General features: G+C 40.0%; 1 protein-coding gene across 1 annotated transcript in view; it reads right to left on the bottom strand.

Moving 5' to 3' along the window:
- Positions 1 to 24,455, bottom strand: part of LOC122749431 (EGF-like and EMI domain-containing protein 1) — an 808,768-nt gene that overhangs the window by 724,207 nt on the left and 60,106 nt on the right. Inside the window, exons 3-4 of the mRNA XM_043995804.1 lie at positions 20,536 to 20,645; positions 16,545 to 16,649 (exon numbers count right to left, since the gene is read on the bottom strand). Of these exons, the coding sequence (XP_043851739.1) occupies positions 16,545 to 16,649; positions 20,536 to 20,645 (215 nt within the window). The remainder of the gene's footprint in view (positions 1 to 16,544; positions 16,650 to 20,535; positions 20,646 to 24,455) is intronic.

The raw sequence follows: 24,455 nt of genomic DNA, 5'->3' as shown, positions 1-24,455 counted from the left end.
TTAAAGATCTTTCAACAAAAACTGATTTTTGAAATGAGGTTTAAAACCCCTCACAATGTCTCCAACAAAGGCTTATTCTACATGCACACGGGGGTCTTATACCTTGAGGATTCAAGGACTGTGTTCTCTGATGATCCCATCATTGTCCAGACCCTCCCAGATTAAGATCCACTTTGGGCATTTGTTTGTGATTTGGCATCTGATTCAAGTTCATCAGGTTTGGCTGATTGAGGTGATGAATGTATGGTTGGAGATTTGTTCAGCACTGAAGAACAGAGACCCACCTACACCCCAGAGAATGTAGGTCTACAGTTGGAATATTATAACATTTCCATTGTTGCATGCCATGTCATCTCATAGACCCAAACCCAGAGAAGAGGAAATGAGGAAGAGAAAGATAGATGAATAGATAGACAAAAATAGTCAAACAGACAGACGGGATGGATGGGGAGACATATATATATATATATATGAGCCTAATATATATACCATGAGCCTAATATGATACCTTGAATGTCATTAGGTGATCAATGATTCTAGTCTACATTTCTAGGCTTATGCAATCTACATTCAGCTCAACTGGGCTACCTGCTATTTCTCACACACAATATTCCATTTCTCACTTCATGCCCTCGGACTCTCTGTTCTTTCTGCCTCAAATGATCCATTTCCTCACTTCTGCCTCTTAGAAATTTCAGATTCCCACAAAGCTCAGCTCAAGTTTTAATTCCTGTGTTTCTTATCCTCCAGGCACACAAAGGCTGTGTATACTACGTGTGCACTGACACCAATCTACTATCACTTAATGGATATTTAGATTGGATTTATTTGTATTTACCTTGAATATTCTTTGTACTTCCTTATGGCCATATGGGTTACTTCCTTGAGTAGTATGTGAACTTCATGACTGGGAGTTCTACTTTTTTGTTTTGTTTTGTTTTGTTTTGTTTCCCCTGCACTTAGCTCACAATAAGTGCCTAATGAATGCATGTTGATTTTTGGATTAATTGTTGAATTGAACTGACTACTAGAGAAAGACAATGATGTGTGAAATGTGTACCCAGGAATGACTTTCCTAATACCTGAGGTTTTCTGTGTCTGGTCTATGAAACACTTGGCAGAAGCTCTTTGCTTAATTAACAAGCAGGCCTGGGGGACAGGGAATGGTGACCTATCAGTCTCAGCATACAGATAGTACTGATTTCCTCTATCCATTTTTCATCAAGGGTAATGGTATAGGCCAATACTTGATATAGGCAGAATGGGTAGCAGTCCCCTGTCCTATGGCTGGCAAGTCTCTGACACCATTTCAGCTTCTTTATAGCAGAGACTCCCAGAGTCCTGCATGTAGCACGTCCTTATTAAGCATATGCTGAATTAAATGTAAGGATCGGCTTTACGTGGTGCACCTCTCAGCGTATTGGATTGTGTCAAGGGAAAACTCAAACACCAGAGGGGCTTCCTTTGGCTTAAGACATGGCTACTTCAAAGGGCTCTCCTTAAAATGAAAATATGCTTACTGGAAAAGATTGCAGATTAGACCACGGGCACCTATTAGCCCTTTATAATGAATCCATTTATTAAAACTGCCAGTCAGACACCTAGTGAAATCAAGGAGAGCTTCATCTCCTATAGTGGGGGAAGGGAAGGGCCTATGGCTAGCCTTAGCACAGGACTTGGCCGCCCATATGGGCACCATGGCAACCAGGGGAAGGCTGGGTGCCACGGAACAAGTGGGCAGAAAGGGATAAGGAGGAACGGACAAAAAGGGAGGAGATAATTTGCCTAGCCAAAGGAAGAAGGAAATGGAAAGAAAGCAGGAATAAGGCATAACAATATGCCTCATAAAAACAGCTGAGCAATTAAGCAATATTTATGAGGGGATTTAAATAGCTTTAAGTGACTGATTTAGCTGTAGATAGATAGATAATAGATATAGATTGTGTATATATACATTTTGTGTATATATATACATATATGTGTACATATACATACGCACACGCACACACAGATATACATATACATACACACACACACACACACACACATATATATATATATATATATATATATATATATATATATATATATATATATATATATATATATATATATACACATACATATATATCATGTCTTTCTATTGCATTTTAGATCCTAGGAGGGGGAAGAATAAAAATACTTGGAAATCCTTAGAAATTTGCTTTTCTCACATAGTGTATTAAAAGAGAATATTAATTGTTATAAATAACAATAAAATGAAATCTAATGAGAAGCTTAGATAAAGTTTCATCTGATTTGTTATATAATTAACATTCACATTCGACATGGATCTGAGCACATGCACATACACATACAACTTCCTGTATGAGAGTGTTAATATTGTATGACTATACTAGTGACTCATCATTTTGATCACACTAAACTCCAGCAGATCACAATAGTATATTTCATCCATCTCTTACCTCCCCCTCCACTCCCTCTGCGCAAGTCAAGACATCACCTTCCTGATATTATTGGTCCTCTTTAAGAATGAAGGACAATCAACAATAACAACAGTTTTGTAAAGCATGAGGTAGTGAAGATTACCAAAATATCACATTTTCAGGTAAAAAACAAAAATCCAGAGAAGGGAAAAAAGGAAGAAGTTTTTCCTGTGTGAAGACCAGACAGTGCCTTTAGGAAAGATGGAGAAAGGGAGAAGGAAAGAGGAATGATATATTGTTGGTTTAAATACCATATAATGATCAATTTTGGTCGTTTTAGGCCACCTTTATTGGTACTAAACCACAGTTAACTAGAAGTTATCAAGTTAGCTTCATAGATGCAAAATACAAAAGATAAAATGATCACACAGATGAAGAATTAGATATATGACTATAACTGTATAAGACATTTTAGGGAAATTCTTCAATATTTAATTTGTCATTCAATCAAAATGAAGGCTACAATATAAGAAATTACATCTTTACATATATAAACATGTATGTCCACATAGTGGTGATATAGAGAGCTCTAGATGAGTGTGTCTCACATATATAAATACATAAAGCATGAAAGAACATTTTTACGAAAATACTTAGACACATGATTTACTAAATTTCACCAGCCTGAAATTATGGAGGAAAGGATAGGATTTGGAGACATTGAACTTGGGTGTGAACCCTGGCTTTGTCTCTTTCTACCTGTAGGATCTTGGGCAAGTCACATCAATGTTCTTGTTCTCAGTTGTTTTACCTATTGATCTAGATTCCTCTATAATCTCTTCTAGCTCTAAATATATAACTAAAATTTTAACATATATGACACAGACTGGCTGTGGAACCCTGTATAATTCATTTAATCTCTCAGTTTTCTAGCTGGCTAAGATGATAAATTGCAGAAAGAGAAATATGACCTGCATCAATAGATCATTAATAGCATTAATTAATATGCATTTATAGCAATGACATTACAATTCCAGGCCTTTTCCCTCTATGTTTGTTGTTGTTCAGTCATGTCTGACTTTTCATGGCATAGATACTAGAGTGGTTTGCTATTTCCTTCTCCAGATCATTATATAGATAAGGAAACTGAGGCAGATGGGGTTAAGTGACTTGCCCAGGGTCACACAGCTAGTAAGTGTGTATGACAGATTTGAACTCACTCTATACCCTGCATCACCTGGCTACCCATCATCCTTATATATGTAATATTTAATATATATATATGTAACACATATTACATATCAGCACTTCACTCTTTATTGTCTCAAGTATAGACCTTTTTCAAGTGAATGTAATTCTTAATATTAACGTACAAGTGGGGGAAGCTATGTGGCACAGTGGATAGAGCACCAGCCCTGGAGTCAGGAGGACCTGAGTTCAAATCCACCCTCAGACACATGACACTTACTAGCTGTGTGACCCTGGGCAAGTCACTTAACCCCAATTGCCTCAAAAACAAAAAATAACATACAATAAATATACATGTATATGTATATATGTATGATTTCTGATTTTTGCTTTTTTTAAAAACCATAGTTGGGATTTCATCAGTATAGGGAGCATCTGGAGAGACACTGCATCAGGATATATCTATGTGATATTGAATTAAATATAGATATACTCAGCGAAAATAACTAATGAGTTATTTCTCCAGGATACTTTGGGTGTCTATATCTGGGTGTGGCATATAAATATAGATAAGATATTTGAAGTATATTTTATATTTGCATGTATATGTGTTTATGTAAGGTTCTGCTTAGGGATTATTTGCATTGTAGTGCAATGTCTCTCCATGTAAACATGCATATTTATCTGTGTATATAGGGTTGTACATAGACAAATTTGGGGTTATATGCATATGAATATAAGTACATACACATGAATGTATGTGTTCATCTCTCTACAAACACACACATGCACTGTGTGCATATATGTGTATTTTATTTGTAGCTCTTGTCAGATGGCTAAATAGTTTCAGTAAAAAAAAAAAGAAACAAAGAAAGAAAAAAGGATCTTTCTCTATGGTTGTCCCAAGCTGCAGACATTCTTTGGAAGTCACAATTTCCCAGAGACCTAAGAGAAAACGAACAAACCCAACAAACTAACCAATACCAAAGACCTCTCTTTATGATTAGTCAGTTGCTACCAGCTCCTCTCCTCCCATGCCTGGAATTTAAAAAATCAGAATGAAACCCCACTAGGCACCTGGAGATGCCAGATTCCTCTGGCTAACAAGGCCTCCTGCAGCAATGGCTCCTCAAAACAGTCCAGGAATAGCAATGAAGCCCATGGAGCGGCACATTAACTGCTTTGCCCAGCCTGATTTCTTGTTTAATCTCTTCTCTGAGTCCTTTTTCATCAGAGTCTTTAAGAGAAAATGGGCCTTAAACTTACTCACAAAGAACAACCCAAAAGGACATTCTGCAGTCTCCCTCTGTAATTGATAGAAGTCTGTTATTTTAAGACAGATAGCACCAGACAACAAAAAAGACAACTCCATCCATTACTGAATGCTTATAATGACTACATAAAAGCTTTGGCTATTTCAATCGTACACCCTCACCCTCATTCAAGCTCTCCCATCCCACCTTGGACTTTCAAAAAACTCACAATTAAAGAAAAATAATAACAACATTCAGTCAGTTATTTCAGGGAGATGCTTCCTTTTGCACACCACCTTGTTTTCAACTCCTATAAGTGGATAGGTCCAACGTTTCACTGAACCACCGGATCACTTAGTTAGAACCCAAGGGGGGCTGAGATTATTTTCTAGTCTGGCCCCTTCAATTACATGAAGAAATTGAGGTCCAGAGAGAATATATGACTTCCCCAAGGTCATTCAGCTAGCAAGTGATGGAGCTAAGGTTCAAACCCATGTTGTCTGACTCCAAAGTTATTTCCAGCTTGCACTGCCAACTCCGTTCTCACACCCTTGAAAGTTTTTTTTTTTTTACTTTTATTCTATAAGGGTAAATTGAGCAGGAAAGTCATAAGATCCACTGGATGGGCATAACTCTCACACACATTAAGGACATGCTCATTGGAATGTTATTATAAAAACAGGCATGCTCAAAGATTGCCTTTTGTCTTTCTTATGTAGAAAGGATTCTTAATCTATATGTGTCATGGACTCCTTTGGCAGTGTAGAAAAACCAGTGGGCCCCATCTCAGTATAAAGTATAAAATATATAGGACTACCAAGGAACCCATTATACTGAAATATAGCTGTTAACATATTCAAAGAACAAGTCCATCAACATCAAATTAAGAAGCCCTACCTACAGAGTATAGGTACCACGTTAAGAAGATTGAGGTAACTCCTGATGCTGTCTCAAAGACTAAGGCTGAACCAAGATGATCTGGAGTGGAGGTACTGCTTGTCCCCTCCCAGGGGACAATTTCTTAAGTTTGTCCCTCATTCTCCACTCTATTCTTTCTCTGAGGACTCATCACAGTTGACAGATGTGAGTTCCAGGGTTTCCAAAGGCACTGCTAGTAAAGGACGGACAACAAAAGATTCTACCAATGTGGAAAGGCTTCCGGCATGGGACTACCAGCAGACTGCATGTCTGTCATCAGATGACCTGACTAGTGACATATAGAGAGCTTTATTACCAGGTTAGTCAGCAAATGTAGAATGTGGGGACTGCAGCAGTTTTTGAAGACATGATACTAAGTCCCAGAGCCCACAATCTACATCAGCGAAAGAAGTGAGTGACCACAATGAAATCACAGATTCCAGAAATACGAACATCTTTCTAGTGATAGCCTGAAGAGGCATGTCTTCCCATAATCATCCCATTGGTTTCCTCTTTCTTGTTCTTTGATCAGTCATTTGGGGGTTTCTTGGCAAAGTTATGGGAGCGGTTTGCCATTACTTTCTCCAGATCATTTTACAGATAAGGAAAATGAGGCAAACAGTGGTAAGTGACTTGCCCAGGGTTACACAGCTAATAAATATTCGAAGTCAGTTTTGAACTCAGGCAGATGAGTTTTCCTGAATCCAAGCTCAGCACGCTATCCACTGTGCCACCTCCCTGCCTCTTTCTTCTGTTTATCAGTTTCAAATATGGGACAATTATTCAGAAGTCCTCTTTAAGTTCTCTCTTGAGGTATGTGAAGGTTGCCTTTTATACTTAAGGTGCCCTAATTAAAAAAAAAAAAAGACTTTTTTTTCATTGACATGACAAGGAGTGTTTATGTGATAAATCTTCCACATGGATTAAAAACAGCCAAATGTCATTTTATTGGCCACATATAAAACCCCAGGTACGTAATTACCTTAATCTTTCTTCACAAATAATCCTTTGATATATTTGCCAATTCTTGCCAATATCACTGTATCTTTTGCTAGGTTATAGAAAAACAGCATTCAGTATTAAAAAACGGAATCCTTGATGTGCTTCTGAGAATGTCGCAGTGTGTTGCCTACATCTCATCAGAGAAGTTGTGGATTACAGGTGCTGCATGAAGGATACAGTGCCCAAGATGGCCAATATGTTCAATTGATTTGATTAATTATTTATTTGTTCGCAAAGAAGCATTACTTTCTCTACTACCACCGCCACAAAGGAGATATTAGGATCTAACCATAATGTGGAATCAGGAAACACTTTTAAAAATATAGTAAAAACAAAATAAGGCTTCACTTAGGAGTTCTTCACTCTACAATGTAAAGAACGTATAAGCAAAACCCAAATACTAGAATTTTCTGGCAGCTCCTGCGTGTTTGAAACACACAGATTTCTCTCATCTCTTTTCTTCTCTGGATAATTTTACTTTTTTTTCTTTCCACTAGAATTGTTCATTATGCTTTGTGGATTAATAAGTGGGTTGAATTAAATCCTTGTCAGTTTTTTTTTCATCCAAATCCAATCTTTCTCCACTAATTTTATAATTCAATTAAAGGAGCTATCAAGGCTGCCTGACATGATTTGTTTTTCTTAAGCACCCCCTGCTACATTCCCCCTCTTTTCATTGTTTCAGCAGGCCAGCTGCTAACCCTAGAGATGCTGAAGCACAGAGTGTTTGCTATTGAGTTACATATTGGGGTTCAAAGGGGCCTGGCCTGACCTGTCATCTTGAGGAAATCCTTGAGCCAGTCAACAGGATGTAGGAGGTTATTAACCAACTTCTGCTCAAGGATCGTCTTCAAAAGACCTTATATTTATTGCCCCTACACAGCTACATTCTATATTATTCAAGTCAAATCAACAAGCATTGAATAAGCCCCTCTTTGATGGAAGCCCCTGTGCTAAGCTCCTCTTCACACACTCTTCAGTCCTGCTACACAGGCCTTTCTTGCTGCTCCTCGCCCCTGATACTCCCATATCCTGGCTTGTCCTTGCATGGGCTATGCCCTATCCCTGGTGCACCCCCACTGTCTCTTATGCCTCTTAGTATCACTAATTTCCTCCAAAGTTCAACTGAAATGTCATCCCTTACATTAAGGCTTTCATGATCTTTCCCACCACCCACCATATTGGTGCCTCCTCTCTGCAAAGATAACCTTGCATGTTATTTTGCATTTATGTCTTTTGTCAACAATTTAAATGGTGTACATGCTGTATTATCCATAACTTAAGCCTGTTGAGGACAAGGATTGGTTTATTTTTTCTTCCTGTCCCCAGCACCATGCACAATCTGTGGCTCTATATAGCCTCAAGGGACACTCACCAAGTCAAAAGTTGGGTCCCCCAGGGGATAACTACCCCCAACTTCAAAGGGTTCTATGGATTTATACCTGAACAACAGTAGGTGCTTCCTCAATGTTTGCTTAATAGAATTCCACTTCTCCAGAGAGAGGGGATCCCAACTAGTAGAGCAGTATTTAGCAGCAGCTCAGGACATAATGAGGCCTTCAATGTTTACAAAGGGCTGTGCTTACATGGTTTCATGTGACCCCCACTATCACCTCCTTGAGATATAGGGACTATTATTATCCCCATTTTCAGATGAAGAAACAGAGGTTTTGGGGAAGTTATGTGACTTTCCCAAGGTCACACAGTTAATACTTCAGGATTTGAATCCTGATCTTTCTTGCAGTCTTCTGGTTTTTCATTCTACCTACTAGGCTAGGCCATACAGCTTGTAAATCATAAAGCCTTGCTCAGCAGTCCTCTAACCCCTAGCTTTCTCCATAACTTCACCAGGATTCCCAGAAAAAAAAGAAAACATAGCCAGCAGCAAATACCCTTTCCCCATTCAGCTCAGCAATGTTTCCCACCCCGGGATTTTAATGTTTCATTAAAATGAAAAGCATTTCCTCATACATACCAGAGAGGCTGGGCACTACTACTTTAAGGGAAAGGCTGATTCATAATGTTCTTTTATGAGAAACATCATCATCATAAAAACCATATAGAGCCATACAAATATTAACTATTATATTAGGTATAATAATTATTATTGGCCCTATGTGCCAGACACTGTGCTAAGTGTTTTATAATTATTATCTCATTTGATCCTCATGACAACTCTGGGAGGTATGTGCTGTTATCATACTCTTCTTACAGATGAGGGAACTGAGCTAAACAAAAGTTAAGTGACTTGTCCAGGGACATATACCTAGTAAATGTCTAAGGCTAGATTCGAACTCGGGTCTTCCTGACTCTATACTGAGCCATCTAGCTTCTACCTGACCTAATCTATTATGTGGCATAACCCTCACAAAACAACTAAAGCAGCAGCAACAACAAAAACAATGCAGCTGGCAAAGTAGCACAGGACCACTAGCAATGCCACCATAAAGGTCTGAGCTGCAAAGAGACTTGAAACAGATCCCCATGTGCCTCTACCACAAATCCCAAGGGAACTCTAGGTAGAAGGGGGCCTATAAGATAAGCAAGATGATTTCCCACCCATCAGGAATTCACTTTCTAAAAAGTGGGAATGACACAGAGAGGATGGTTCATCTATGAGGTAGGTGGCAAAGGTCCCTTGGTTCTTAAGGTACAGCAGCAGAGCAGACAGTTAATGCATCTACTTTAATGCATTTCTATCGATCACACTAAAGCTATTCAACCATTTGACAGTGCCAGGGATTTGGGGGACAGGAACTTTATTGTCGGAGAATCTGGATCTGGACCCTACCACTATATTGGAATCAACGTCCTTACAGAGGACTCACACGTGCCAGGCTAAGTCAGATGGTCTTTTTCTCAGTTTTCATCCTCCCTGACATGCTTACGGCCTCTGACACTGACTACCACCACCCTTCTCTTGGATGCTCCACTGCATTCTGTGACATTTCTCTCTGCTGGTTCTCTTCCTTCCTGTCTTACTGCTCCCTCTAAATCTCCTTCATGGGATCATCACCCATTTTTTTTTCTTTTTTGTAACATTCTTCATTTTATTTTTTTTAAATATTTTTATTTAAAGTTTTGAGTCCCAAATTCTATCCTTCCTTCCTTTCCTCCCTCCTTCTCTTCCCCCATTCCCCTTCCCTGAGTTGGTAAACAATCAGATATAATCACCCATCTTTAACCTACAAAAAATGCCTACTTGTGAAGGATCAGGACTGAGCCTTCCATTTTTCTCTCTACATTCTAACCCTTTTTGAAAATCTCCACAATAACTCTAAATATCAATGAGCCCCACCCTAATCACTTATCATACTCCAGCCATACATAGAAAGCTCTCATCTGGACCCACTGACAATGGAAATTCAACATATGCCAGTTTGAACTGCTTATTTTCCTCTCTCTCCCTGTGTCCCTCTGCCCCCACATTCTCTTCTTTCTGGGGAGGGAGCTACATTTTTCAGTTACTCGGTTTCCTAACCTAGCACTCAGGGTTGTTTCTCCCTTCTCACTCCCCCTCCTTCATCCCCATCTAATTAGTTTTCAAATCCTATTCATTCCATCTCTACATCTCTCAAATTCATCGCCTTCTCTTTACTCACACAACCACCAGCCTAGTTCATGCACTGCTAACATCTCACCCAAATTGTTCCATTAGCCTCCTAATTGATCACCTTGATTCTACTTGCTTGCTCTCCAAAACATCCTCCACAAAGTAGCCTAAATAAAATCCATGTGACAATGATCTAACCATGCCACTCTCCTGTTCATAAATTTTCTGTGGCTCTGTATTTCCTCTCAGAGAAAATACAAGCTCTTCAGCGTGTTATTTAAGGCTCTCTACAGCCTGTGTACAATTAAAGATCTCTGCACTCAGAATCTACCAACCTTTTAGGACTTATTTCACATTAATTCTCTCCGGTTATTCCATTCTGACCAAAGTAATCTGCTGCCCACTCCCTGAACTCAGAAGTCCATCCCTGGCACCCTCACAACCAAGGAATGGTCAAGTTGGCATCATCCCATCCAACCCACTCATTTTACATATGAGGGAATGGTGTTCAGGAGGGATTGAGCCACGTGCCCCAAACTCCACAAATAAGAAGGGGAGGCAGGGTTCGAAACTCGTTTCACTTGTCTCTAATAACAGTGGCCTTTGCTTCACAACCCCTGTCCACTGAAACTGGGGCTGCATTCGCATATTTTAGAACGAGTCCTTTTTCAGTTCCACTTTTCCCAAATTGTAAAGGATTTAAAGATAAAGTCAAAGGCAGGACAGGATCCTGCCCCCGCCCCCACGCAGCCTTTCTTAATCACCTGCAAGCTACCAGGCATCACAGTGGACAGAAGAGCGCTAGGTCTGGAATTAGTTGTATCTGAGTTCAATGGAAACTTCCAAAACTTAGAAGCTGTGTGACTTTTGGCAAATACTTCACCTCTGTCTGACTCAGTTTCCTCATGTAAAATGGAGATGATAATAATAGCTGTTATTTCCAACATGGTTGTTGTGAGGATCAAATAAGGTAACATTTGTAAAGTGTTTAGCATAGTACTGGTGCATAGTAGGTGCTTAATAAGTGCAATACATGCTCCCCAACCCCCCCCCACACACACACATACATACACCTTAATGAAGAAAGAAGTGGAATACATGGAAAGAAGATTGGCTGTAGAGTCAGAGGACCTAGGATCAAATTCTACCGCTGATGTTTACTACCTGTGTGACGCTGGGCAAGTCACTTAACCTTCATGGACCTTATCCTCAAGTATTGTACTTTGCATGTATCTTCAAATTTTTTTCAATGTAATGATGGGTTATGATGATTTTAACTTTTCTTTTTCCTCTTTTTTGTGTTTAAAAATCATAATTATATGGGATAGGCCTTTGAGAAGGGGAGGAATACCAAAGGAAATTGTGTATATTTTTTTTAAAAGTGTCAATAAAAACTTTTTACAAAAAAAAAAATAAAACTTCCTGGACCTCAGTTTCTTCATCTATAAAAAGGGGGAGTTGAACTAGTTGGCCTCCAAGGCCCCTTTCAAGTCTAAATTTATGATCCCATAGAGCCGTATAGTATTCACTTATCTGTGGGCAGTTATCCTCCCCCTTCCCTCACCCCCATATGATTCATGATCCTTAAGGACAGCGATTATTTTCTTTTGTCTGTATCCTCAGGTTCTAGCACAGGGATCTGTCCATAACAGACGCTTAATTATAGCTTGTTGAATTGAACTGAAGATGTGCCTGTGTCATGTTTTCATTATTTCCCTCTTAAAAGCTGGCACTAATCAGTTAATGCTGTTGTCAATTATTCTGCCTATGTCCCCAGGTGACCAGAAAAATAGATAACTACTCCTCGGGTCAGCCAGCCTCATTTACATATGTTCTAATCTTCAAAGCATGACTTTTGAGGCTTTTAATCAATAGTTATTTGAGAAAGCTTGTCATTACTTCCTAATTGCCCAAATTCATTCCCTTCATTTTTTTTTTCTTATTAAAGGCAGGTTTTTCAAATGAGTCAAGTAGATCAGTAATTTTGGACTTATTATGAACTTCCAGCCCTTCTCCCAATTATCAGCAAAGCTCTGTTTTCTTTCGTATTGTCGTATTTCCCTCCAGCATCTGAAGGTTTCCCAGTCCAATGTTCTAATGTTAGTTCATCAAGCATTTTAGATACAGTGAGTATCATGTTAAAATTAGCCTGTGCACAAAAGTGAGGAAAATAAAATAACAACGAAAGAAAAATGATTATGTATAGTAATATTATAAATAAAATCAAATATATAAGATAAAAATAACAATAATACCCATCAAGTTTATAGAGTACTTTAAGGTTTGTGAAGTATTTTACAAGTATTGTCAAAATCTATTCTTACAACAACCCTGGGAAGAAGGTGCTGTTAATACCCCAATTTTTGAAAGGAGGAAACTGAGGCAGACATTGATTAAATGACTTGTCTAGGGTCACATAGCTACCGATTATCTAAGGTGGATTTTAAACTCAGGTCTTCATTCTAAGTGAATTGTTCTGTCCACTGCACTACCTAGCTACCCTTATACTCATTACCACCCCCTGAAAATTATCTTCCAATATGACTATTTTTGTGATGATGAATCATAATCAAAATTGATGGTATTTATATACAAAGATATCCTTCCTTCCTTTCTTCCCTCCCTTCCTCCCTCACTGTCTTCTTTCTCTCTTTCTCTCTCTCTCTCTCTCTCTCTCTCTCTCTCTCTCTCTCTCTCTCTCTCTCTCTCTCTCTCTCTCTCTCTCTCTCTTCTTGGTCCCAACTACTGATTTCATCCCTCTAGGGAACTTGTTACCTTTGTCCTCTACCTTGGAAATAATGAGGTGCTTCACAAATCTTAAAGTCCTAAATAAATGCTAATTTTTGTTGTTGTTATTGCACGTATAATCTTAAAAAGTTGCTTACAGAGCTGAGAGATTAAGTGACTTGCTGATAGTCACATAGCCAATGTAAACACAATGAGGGCTTAAACCTGACTCAGCCTGACCCCACAGCCAGCCTCTATTCACTATGCTCCACTGTCTCTCAAAAGGTCCATTTTCCAATGGAGGTTTTGACCTGACCGTATGATATCCGATCCTTCCCAGTACAGTAAATTTGAAAAAAAAAAATCTTTATTTCAAAGGTACAAATAACTTAAATATCTCTTCAATACTCCGACAGTAGATATCCTTCTCAAAAGCAATGAATATATTTATTGTATTAAGATTCAAATCATGACCAAGAGATCCTATTGGAGTTGGAATAAGCGTTTCTTAATCCCAGAGGTTTTAGCAGTTAACCTACAATTAACTCATTTTTACAATTAACCTGCTAGACATTCAGTGGACTTTTCCAAAGCCGAATTTGTACAGAGAGTCCTAAGGGTCCAGGTTTCCTCTAGTTCTTCATGTCATAAGCTTTCACTGTTACTGTATCTTCTTATGATAACTTTTCCAATATTTCCAGTTTTATGGCAGATAGCGGGTTAGCTGGTATGTCTTCAAAATTCTTTCACGAGCCCCCACAAGTGTTACTGAACTCTGAGTCCATCTTCCCAAAGGATAATACTGTATTTTTTTTTTCTTGGTGAGGCAATTGGGGTTAAGTGACTTGCCCAGGGTCACACAGCTAGTAAGTGTTAAGTGTCTGAGACCGGATTTGAACTCAGGTCCTCCTGACTCCAGGGCCGGTGCTCTATCCACTGCGCCATCCCAGGATAATACTGTATTATAAAAGTCTTATCCCCTACTTCATGTTGAGCATTCCCTTTGGTCCACCAATTTTCTTCTTAAGTCAACAAATGCTCTCCAGTTGGGAGGAAAGGGAGCTAAACAAAGCAAACCAGAGTCCAAACCTCCAAGAAAACAAACTGGAACAACAAGTAACAATTCTTAAAACTAAACCAAATTTCTTACAAGGTGCTGTGTTGCATCTCCTCAGTCTTCAGCTCTCAGAAAGTTCCTTAAGGCCAATAAGGTTGGGAAAGTGACAGAAGTAGATAATAGAGCACCTTCCAACCTGGCTTCCACCATTCCACTTTTAGAATGCAAGCGTGTGAAATGTGCTGTTGTGCAGTTCTTTTTTGGTCATGTCCAACTCTTCAGGACCCCATTTGGAGTTTTCTTGGCAGAGATACACCAAATGATTTTACAGATGAGGAAACTGAAGCAAACAGGGTTAAGTGACTTGCCCAGGATCACATAGTTGGTGAGTGTCTGAGGCCATAAGCTCTAGGCTTAGAGTTAGGAAGAACTAAATTTATATACCACGTTTCTGACACTTCTTGTCTCTGTTATCACAGGTGAGTCATGTCACCTCACTGTGACTCAGACAACTTCTTTGGATTGATATACTAAATCACATAGGGTTTCTGATCTTTGTGTATGCTGGGGGGAAGTGGGTGGGTGAGGTGAATAGATGGGGATAGGGGTACTTTCATGCTAAGGAAATCTGATATTGTAGAAACAGGAAAAGAAAAGATACCTACCTATTTACTGTTGTGTTTGTTTATTTAATTATATAGGGGAGCTAGGTGGTACCATGGATAGAGTGCTAGACCTGGACTCAGGAGGACTTATCTTCCTGAGTTCAAATTTGGCCTCAGACACTTACTAACTAAATAACCCTGGGCAAGTCACTTAACTCTATTTGCCTCAGTTTCCTCATCTCTAAAATAAGATGGAGAAGGATGGCAAACCGCATAGACACACACACACACACACACACACACACACACACACACACATACACACTCCAAATGAAGACATGAACAGTTGGGCATGACTGAAAAGGACTGAACAACAAAGTTCAAATAAAAATAGTCCTTGTTAAAAAAGCAAACAAATAGTCCTTGTACAGGTAAGTATTCTGCTATTATTCTTTTATATTTAATGTTCTTTAGACTCTTAGGGCACAAGTAGATAAGTACTTTTGATAAATAAATAAAAGTGCTTGGATATTACTGCTACATTTGCTCATATTTCTAGAGTGCTTTCAACATTTATGAAGCACACATCGTGTGTTATTTTGCACTCTATCTCCCCTCACCCCAATAAGCCATGATGACTGCACCAAATTTAATGTAAGGGAAAAAGCAACTCTGAGGTGACACATGAAAATCTAAGACTTAACCTTCTGCCAAGAACTGAGGAAATCAATGAACTTGAGTGATGAACCCTCATCAGCCTTCAGACTGAAGTTCCTCATTTCTGCCATTTGTAGATCGGGAAGAACAGTGCAGGGAGGTACACAGGGCAGGGGAGAGGTGCATGATGGGAAAGCAGGGAAGTATAAGGACCAGCAGGGAGGTAACGTGGGACATAAGGGGGTACATGGGGCAGTAGGGAGGTATATGATGGGCCAGCAGGGTAGAGGGCATTGAATCAAGAGGGGACAAGTAGAAGCTTGCAGTGAATGGAGAATGAGCAGGGAGCAAGGGCAAATGTCAAGGAATGCATCACTTGGCTTCCACACAATCTGGCTCCCTCTTTGTAATCTAGTTCTCTTTTTTTTTCCTTCAAAAATGATGTGTCAAAGCACTCAAGTTCTCTGGAGATGTGGTATCAGGTTATCAAGTCACAACAAATCCTTTCCCAAGTACACCCATCTCACAACAAGCCCAAGGAAGGAAGAGAACTCATTCTGCCTTACAAAGTGAGCCCCAGAACTTTCTCATGTGAGCGATGTCTTAAATGCGTATGCCCAGAAACTGCCAACTAGTCAAGTTCTGCCCTTGAAAAGAAAGAGAACCAGTTTCTCGGAGGTGTGAAAAATGAAGGTTTTATCAGGGGAGTCCTGGAAGGAGAGTGAGTATGAAGAAGCAAATAACACATCAGAAGAAAATTCTGTCGCTTTTTTTTTTTTTACTCATTCTTGGACCAGAGAGACAGCTCTCTCTGTCAAGGAGAGAACAGCAATTTCAATCACACATCAGAGTGGAGGTCAGAATGAGACCTCCTGATTACTAATATGGGATTTCCTTTACAAAACAAATTATGGTGTATTTACTGGGGCCCTCTGAACTGTGATGATGAATAATTAAAGGCACAGTAGAAAGTACATTCTGGGCTACTGATTACACTACTCACGCTGGGTTTTTGTTTGACTGGCTAACATCAAGTGTTCCCCACTTCCCAGAGAGATGACCCTTGTCATCTGTCTGAATCAACAAAATCTGTCATTTTCTGTAAAACCAACACAGGCCTCGTCTTGAGCATAAACAACGCCGTCGTTGTCCACTCACCATATTGACATCGAGGTCCCTGAAACCCCACAGAACACTGGCACACTTGGGCTTCCCCATCTGGACATTGGCCTCCGTTGAAGCATGGACCTGTTGAGCAGAGGGCTAAGGGGTCAGGGTGGAGACAAGGAAAAAGAAAACAAAGACAGTCCTCAATCTTCCCCTCTGCATTGAAGCCTGTTTGCTGTTGCCCACATAAACATCCCATCCCCCATCCCTTGCCTTTCTGCAGCCTGCCCCCTTACCTGACTTTTTCTCCATCTCTACCTATTGAAATCCTCAATTCCATCCAAGGCTTCATTCAAAGGCTACATTCTCCATTATACCTATGCCCATCCTTTCTTGATTCCCTAATTGTTAACCCTTCCCTTCCCCTCCCCACTCCCCAATTATTACTTCTTATTTACATTGTGTACATATGTGTACGTATCCATATGTCTATATGAAATATGTGTTTATACATAGATACACATATATTTCATATACACACATACGTACACATGTATACACATTATTTATTCATTTTTCCATTTATTCATTCATTACTTTAATTATTTGTCTGTTTGTTTGTTTAGCTATGTATCTAAAATTTAAATGGCTGTCTCCACCCCAAAGAAATATGAATTCCTCGAGGGGAGGAACTGTTTTCACATTGGCCTCTTGAAAGCCCACTTCCTAGCAAAGTGACTGGCATATAGTAGGTGCAGCAGAAATGTTTCTTGAAAGGAATTAAAATAAAGCACATTGTGGATGAAAGCATTACCAATACAATTCAAAAATAAATCATTTGACCAATATTTGTTGGGAACCCTCCTAATTAGCTATTAGGCACTTTTTTTTCAAGGGCAATGAGGGTTAAGTGACTTGCCCAGGGTCACACAGCTAGTAAGTGTCAAGTGTCTGAGGTTGGATTTGAACTCAGGTCCTCCTGACTCCAGGGTCAGTGCTTTTTATCCACTGCGCAACGTTGCTGCCCCCAGGCACATGTTTAAAGCCATAAAAAGTGGTTTCTGTCTTGGGGGAGCTTACTTTTGCTTACTATTCCTTCCATTGCCACCACCACCTGCATTGACATCTGATATTTATATAATCTCTAAATTTTACAAAGTACTTTATACCTGAATTTGATTATTTCATTTGGTCAGAATGATAATTGCACTTTGACAACACACCTGGTGGTCCATTCTCCCACCTGCCCTCCTCGCTTAAAGTAACCTATCCCAGTGGTCCAGGAAACGGGCCAGGACAGGACTCCTCACAGACAGCTCTGCGCTGCTGCTGTTTAGCATGGACAGCCAAGAGCAACTTCACTAAGACATTTCAAGAGCGGAAAACACATCGGGCAGTGCAGCAGGACACCAGTGAAGTCCCCAAGGTAAAGGATGGCAGGCGAGATGAATCGCTGTGTTGCCGGGCTGCATTGATTGTGACACTGACGCTTTTTTAGCAGCTCTGCTGTGACCCTCCTCACAGAAGGCAGGTATAGGAGGAGCTCAGCACGGGCCATTTTTCTCAGTGTGAGTGAAAGAAATAACCGTGCTAGCTCTGCTATTTGAGGGCTGCCGAAAATATTCAAAAGCTTCCAAAATCCCAGCACGAGAGGGTTCCTATTTTTCCCCCCAAAGTACCACATAAGCCCCTTAAGAAGTAAATGACCCTCCTGCTTCCTCAATTAACAAAGCCGTGCAGAAGCTGAGAAACCTATTTAGATTTCCTATAGTGATTTCCCCATTGAACTGGATTCCAGATGGCAAACCTGACGATAGGGGAAAGCAGCAAAAGGAAAAAGGGGATGGAAGTAGAGGTGTGCCCCGTCTGGCTTTCAAATAAACTGCCTTTTAAATACCGAGATAGAGCATAATGCTTTCACAGCACCCAACCCAGCATTAGATGCTCTTAACAAAAACGATCTTGGCTGTTTCTTTGTCCGGCCTGTGTGCATTTTCTCTCCAGAGGGCTGCTCTCTGTCTGTGGGAATTCTAAAGGTACCTAAAACTTGGCAGGCGAACGATTGAGGCCTGAACAGCCAAATCGGGCCTCTCCCCTTGTTCCTGGTAGTGTGAGATTAGATGGAAGCAATGCTATAGAATTCGGACGGATTGCCCCCCCTCTGTCCTGCCCGATCCCTCACTTATCTTCAATTTCTCCCTGTCTATTGGTTCCTTCTCTACTGTCTACAGACATGCCCATGTCTCCCCACCCTCAGAAAACTCTCACTTGATCCTTCCATCTCCAAGAACTATCCTGCTTTATCTAGTCTGCCCTTTGTCGTTAAACCTACAATAGGTGCCTTCACTTTCTCTCTTCTTACTCAACTTCTTAACCCCCTGCCGTCCAGCTTCTGACCTTATCATTCCACCAAAACCACTCTCTCCAAAATTACTAATTATCGCTTAGTTGGCAAATCCAGTGATGGTCTTTTCTCAATTCTTATCCTGCAGCCTCTGACAGTTCTCTCCTCCATGACAGTCTCTTCTATCTAGTTTTGTGAGGCCTCTTCTCTTCTCCCTCTTTTTTCCCCAATTTTAATAGTATTTTTTCCCATTTACATGTAAAGATAGGTGATAGTTTTCAACATTTGTTTTTATAAGATTTTGAATTCCAAATTTTTCTCCCTCCCTGCCTTCCCTCCCCAAGACAGAAAGCAATCTGATTTAGGTTATATATGTACAATCGGGGGCGGCTAGGTGGCGAAGTGGATAAAGCACTGGCCCTGGATTCAGGAGTACCTGAGTTCAAATCCGGCCTCAGACACTTGACACTTACTAGCTGTGTGACCCTGGGCAAGTCACTTAACCCCCATTGCCCCGCAAAAAAAAAAAAAATGAACATATATATGTATAATCATCTTCTCCCTCTTAAGCTACTCTTGGTGATTTCATCAGCTATCTTGGATTTAATTACTATCTCTATGCTGATGATTCTCAAATCTACCTATCCTGCTGTGACTTCTCTGTTGACCTCCAATCTTGCATCTCCAACTGCCTTTCACACATGTCCAGTAGACACCTTAAACTTAACATATCTAAAACTGAACTCCTTATCTCTCCCCCTAAACCCACTTCTCCTCTTAAATTCTCCATGACTGTCAAGGGCAACGCTATCCTCGCAGTCTATCAGGCTAAAATCAGGGTGTCATCCATGGCTCTTCCCTACCTCCCACCCCCATATCTGATCTGCAGCCAAGGCTTGTTGGTTTTATCTTTGCAACATCTCTCAAATACATCCCCCTTTGTCCCCTAATACTGCCAAATCCTCATTGCAGCCTGCTAGTGGGTTTAGCTACCTGAAGTCTCTCCGCACTCCAATCCACCCTACATTCAGCCATCAAAGTGATTTCTCCTAAAGCTCAGCTCTGACAATACATCGCCCCCCTGCCCTCAACTCAACAAATCCTAATGGTTTCCTATCACCTTCAGGTTCAAAACAAAATTGTTTTCGACATTCAAAGCCTTTCCTAACATAGTAGTCTCTCCCACACACCTTTCCAGTTTGGTTTTATCTTAGACCCTAACCATAAACCCAACATCTTTTTTGATCCATGCACCCTGAATTCCTTGCTGTTCCTCAAGCAAGACACTCCATTTCTCAGCTCTGGGAATTTTCTCTAGCTGCCTCCATGTCTGGAATGCACTCGTGCTTGCTCGCTCGTTCGTTCGCTCTCTCTCTCTCTCTCTCTCTCTCTCTCTCTCTCCATCTCTACCTGTTGCCTTCCTTAACTTCCTTCAAATCCCAACTAAAACACCATCTTCCTCAAGAAGTCTTTTCTAATCCATCTTATTTCTAATGGTTTCTCTTAATTATTTGTCTCTTATTTATCTTATATACAGCTTGTTTTTATATATTCATTTGCTTGTTGTCTCCTCAATTAGATTGTGAACTCCTCAAAGGTAGGATCTGGATTTTGCCTCTTTATTTTGTTCCCAGAGCTTAGCACAGTCTCTAACACATAGTGGGCACTAAATAAATGTTTATTGGTTGAGTGACTTACCATGCAGACAGCCAGGCTCATCTTCATGTCGGCTCCAGCCAGGACAGCACCTATAGACCATCTGATGCTGCCTGCTATATACCTGTCTGTAGACAGTGTAGTAACCAATCCTGGAAAAACAGAGAAATAGGGATTAGGGAAACATCATCCTCTCCCCCTAAGATTTTAAACATGATGGCCATGTAAAATCCACAAAACCATAGGTTAATCTTCCTGTTCTGTCTCTCCGACCCCCAGATGTTTTTCTTCCTATATACATATGGAAGAAAGGCCTAACAGTTATTTTGCCAAAAGAATATGGGTTCAATTCCATCTTTGATGCCCTGGAAATCCTTAAGATTACCCAGGTCATAAATTGGGCTCCTTGATTCTACTCTCTCTCATTGGGTAATGAATGACCTTTCCTTTGAACTTCAGTTAACAATTTGCTTTGTAATTCCCTAGTATGACTAGGGATTGTTGGAACTTCTGTTTGTGTCTTCTCTTCCACTAGACTATTAGGTTGGAAAGAGTCTTACCTAAACCTTGTACCTCCCTTAGATCACCAAATTGTGCTCTGCAGTCAATCGTTCAATGAACATTTATTAAATACCATGTTCCAAACACCGTTCTAAACAAACACAAAACACCGCCTGCCCTCAAGGAGCATACTTTATCCTGGGGGAAACAACATGTAAATAACAGTATATATACAAAGTAGATGGGAGGCAACTTGAGGGGGGATGGTATTGGCACCTGGAAGCACCAGGATTGGCCTCCAGAAAAAGGAAGCCTTGAAAGAAGCCAGGAAGCTAAGACTTGAAGGTAAGGAAGGAAAGCACTTAAGGGGCATGGGGTTCTAGCACTGGTTTAACAAATATTTATTGAGGAATACCGAATGAATGAAGTGCGATCTCCTTCACTTCAAAAAAACATCTATTAAGAAACTACTATATGTAAGTCATGGTGCTTAGATAATATCCTAAGAGTACAAAGAGTGTGTTAAAGAAGCATTTCTTAAATGCCTACTCTGTGCCAGGTAAATCACTAAGCACTTTACAAATATTGTCTCATTTAATCTTCACAACCACCCTGGGAAGTAGGTGCTGTTGTTATCCCCGTTTTTTTTTTAATTTTACAATTGAGAAAACTTAGGTTAAGTAACTTGCCCAGGGTCATATAGCTAAGGACATAGCTACTATCAGAGTCAGGATTTACACTCAGGTCTTCTAAATTCAAGTCCTTAGTTCTTTCCACTATATCATGCTGCATCTTCCCTTTAATTCCTCCATACAAATCTTGAGCCATCATCAATAATTGTCTTTGCTTATGATGTTTTCCACTACTTAGATCGAATCTTCTCCCATTTTACAGGCTATTAACCTTACCAACGCACATTTAAAGACCAGTTAAATCCTACTTCTTCCCTCACTACCTACAGCTCCAGCATCTCTCTCTCTTGCTCCCAATTTTTTTCTCTGAACTACAATGTTAATTTCATATACTAATTTTTGAATTGATAAAAGTCAATAGGGGCAGCTAGATGGCGCAGTGGATAGAGCACCGACCCTGGAGTCAGGAATACCTGAATTCAAATCTGGCCTAAGACACTTAACACTTACTAGCTGTGTGACCCTGGGCAAGTCACTTAATCCCAATTGCCTCACTAAAAAAAAACCAAAAAAACCCCAAAACAAACAAACAAACAAAAGTCAATAAATATTATATTCTCTAAATAAATAAGGCTTCGGGTCAGCCACAGGGAAAGAGAAAGGTGTGTGATGGGCATGAGTAAACTTTGGCATATTGCCAAGAACATTTGTACAAATAATTGGGATTAAAGATGCCATCAGATAGACTGATGTGAATGGGTGAATCACATAGCAAGAACAAGCATCAAACAGCTTGGAGCTCTCCATTGGTTTACAAGTGATGACTGGGGGCAGCTAGGTGGTGCAGTGGATAAAGCAATGGCCCTGGATTCAGGAAGACCTGAGTTCAAATTCAGCATCAGACACTTGACACTTATAGCTGTGTGACCTTGGGCAAATCGCTTAACCCTCATTGCCCAGCAAAAACAAAACAAAAACAACAAAAAAAAAGACAAGTGATGACTAAAGTGCTAGAGGAAGGCCTCTATCACCATGGGAGGACCCCCAGAGTGTCCCAGAGGTACATTTCTAGAAAAAAGTAGAAAGGAGTCACACAGGCTGGGCAGGTACAGACAGATTTGTGATCTCTGCCATTGAAGAAAATCCCGACACTGATGAGGTCACAGATCTTTCTCCATATGAACTGGGTTGGCTAATTCTTCATAGGTGGAGAAGCAGCCTTATGTAGCAGATAGAGCTCTGTCTTCCAAACTCAGAAAGACCTAGCTTCAAATACCCCCTCCCTTGACACATGCCAGCATGTATGACCCTGGGCAAATCAGTTAAATTCTCCATGCTTCACCAACTTGCTAAGTCTATTAAATCACAGAACAATTGGCAATCTATGTTTGTAGAGAGTTTCCTCCATGGCAATTTCCCAGCGCAATGAAATAACAAGTCTGCTCAGAAAAAAAAAAAAAAAGAAATCAAGCCCTTCTTTGTCCTTCAATTAAGAGCTGTGTGACCTCAGTTGGATGATAAGTTCCTAGAGATCAGAGACCATATTATGTTTTCTTTTTGTCTCAGTCATTTCTTAGTACAGCGCAGTGCATGCAGCCAATCTGGAGATCCTTACTGAATGACTAAAGGAACAAGAACACAAATCTCTAGCTCACAAATTTGGATATACTTTCCCAGATCTGAGAAATCACTGCGGTTATGGACCTCTGTTAGCTCCACCTCATATATTACTAGGAAACAGCCAAAATGCCTAAAAGACTCTCAAACTTGCAAATGAAATCATTCCTCATAGGAATCAGGAGAAAGGAGAGATTAGAGGACCACTTTCAGGGGATTCAAGGGATTCCCAAACTGATCTCTTTTCAGACTTCTCACTTTGTAGGAGGAAGGGTAGAGCAGTGGAAAGAACACTGAGTTTGGAATCAGATAATTGGTGTTCAAATCCCTTTTCTGTCCTTTAGTGTCAGAGATGGAGAGCTGGAAGGGACATTGGAAGTCATACCATCTAACTACTTCATTTTACAGATAAGGAAACAAAAGCCAAGAGAGGTTATGCCAACGTCTCATAGGTTATAAGTGGCAGAGTTAGGTTTCAAACACAAAACCTTTTTTCTACCCTACTGCAGTGTCTGTAATACTTTAAACTTAGACACAATCCTTCTGGGTTTCATTTTCCTCATGTGTTAAAAAGTGTGTGTGTTTGTGTGTGTGTGTGTGTGTGTGTGTGTGTGAGAGAGAGAGAGAGAGAGAGAGAGAGAGAGAGAGAGAGAGAGAGAGAGAGAGAGAACTATTTAACCTCTAAGGTCTCTTTAAGCTGTAAACCTATGATCCAATGATCAGTTTTGACCTAGAAGTGGATTAAGGATCAAATAATGTGTTCCCAAGAGTAACAACAAACTTGAACAATTTTTGCATGATAAAGAGGAACAATATCAAATTATTTCATGTTGGAATATTTGATAGGGTCTTTCTCTCTATACTATTACTCTTAGCCTTCCTTTATAATGATGGATGAATAAGTGAATGAATGGGCATTTATTAAGTATTTACTATATACTAGACATTGGGATAAGTCTGGGAATAAAAATGAAAAAACTGAGACATCCATTCCTGCCCTCAAATAGTTTGTGTTCTGAAAAAAGAAAGGCAACACATACAGATGATAATTGTTCATAGAGGTGTATTTTGTTTCGGGAAATGACAGGGATATTTTGTGGAACCAAAGGGAAGTTGACTGACATGCCCTTCCCAGAAGCAGTGATTGCCCTAATTTAACTAATATGACCAGAGCAAGATGTGGAAAACAATAGGATTAGCCTGATTGGTGAC

This window comes from Dromiciops gliroides, chromosome 3 (genome assembly GCF_019393635.1).
Source record: "Dromiciops gliroides isolate mDroGli1 chromosome 3, mDroGli1.pri, whole genome shotgun sequence".
NCBI lineage: Eukaryota > Metazoa > Chordata > Mammalia > Microbiotheria > Microbiotheriidae > Dromiciops > Dromiciops gliroides.
The sequence above is the reverse complement of the archived record's forward strand: the minus strand, read 5'-3'. Positions and strand labels throughout refer to the sequence as shown.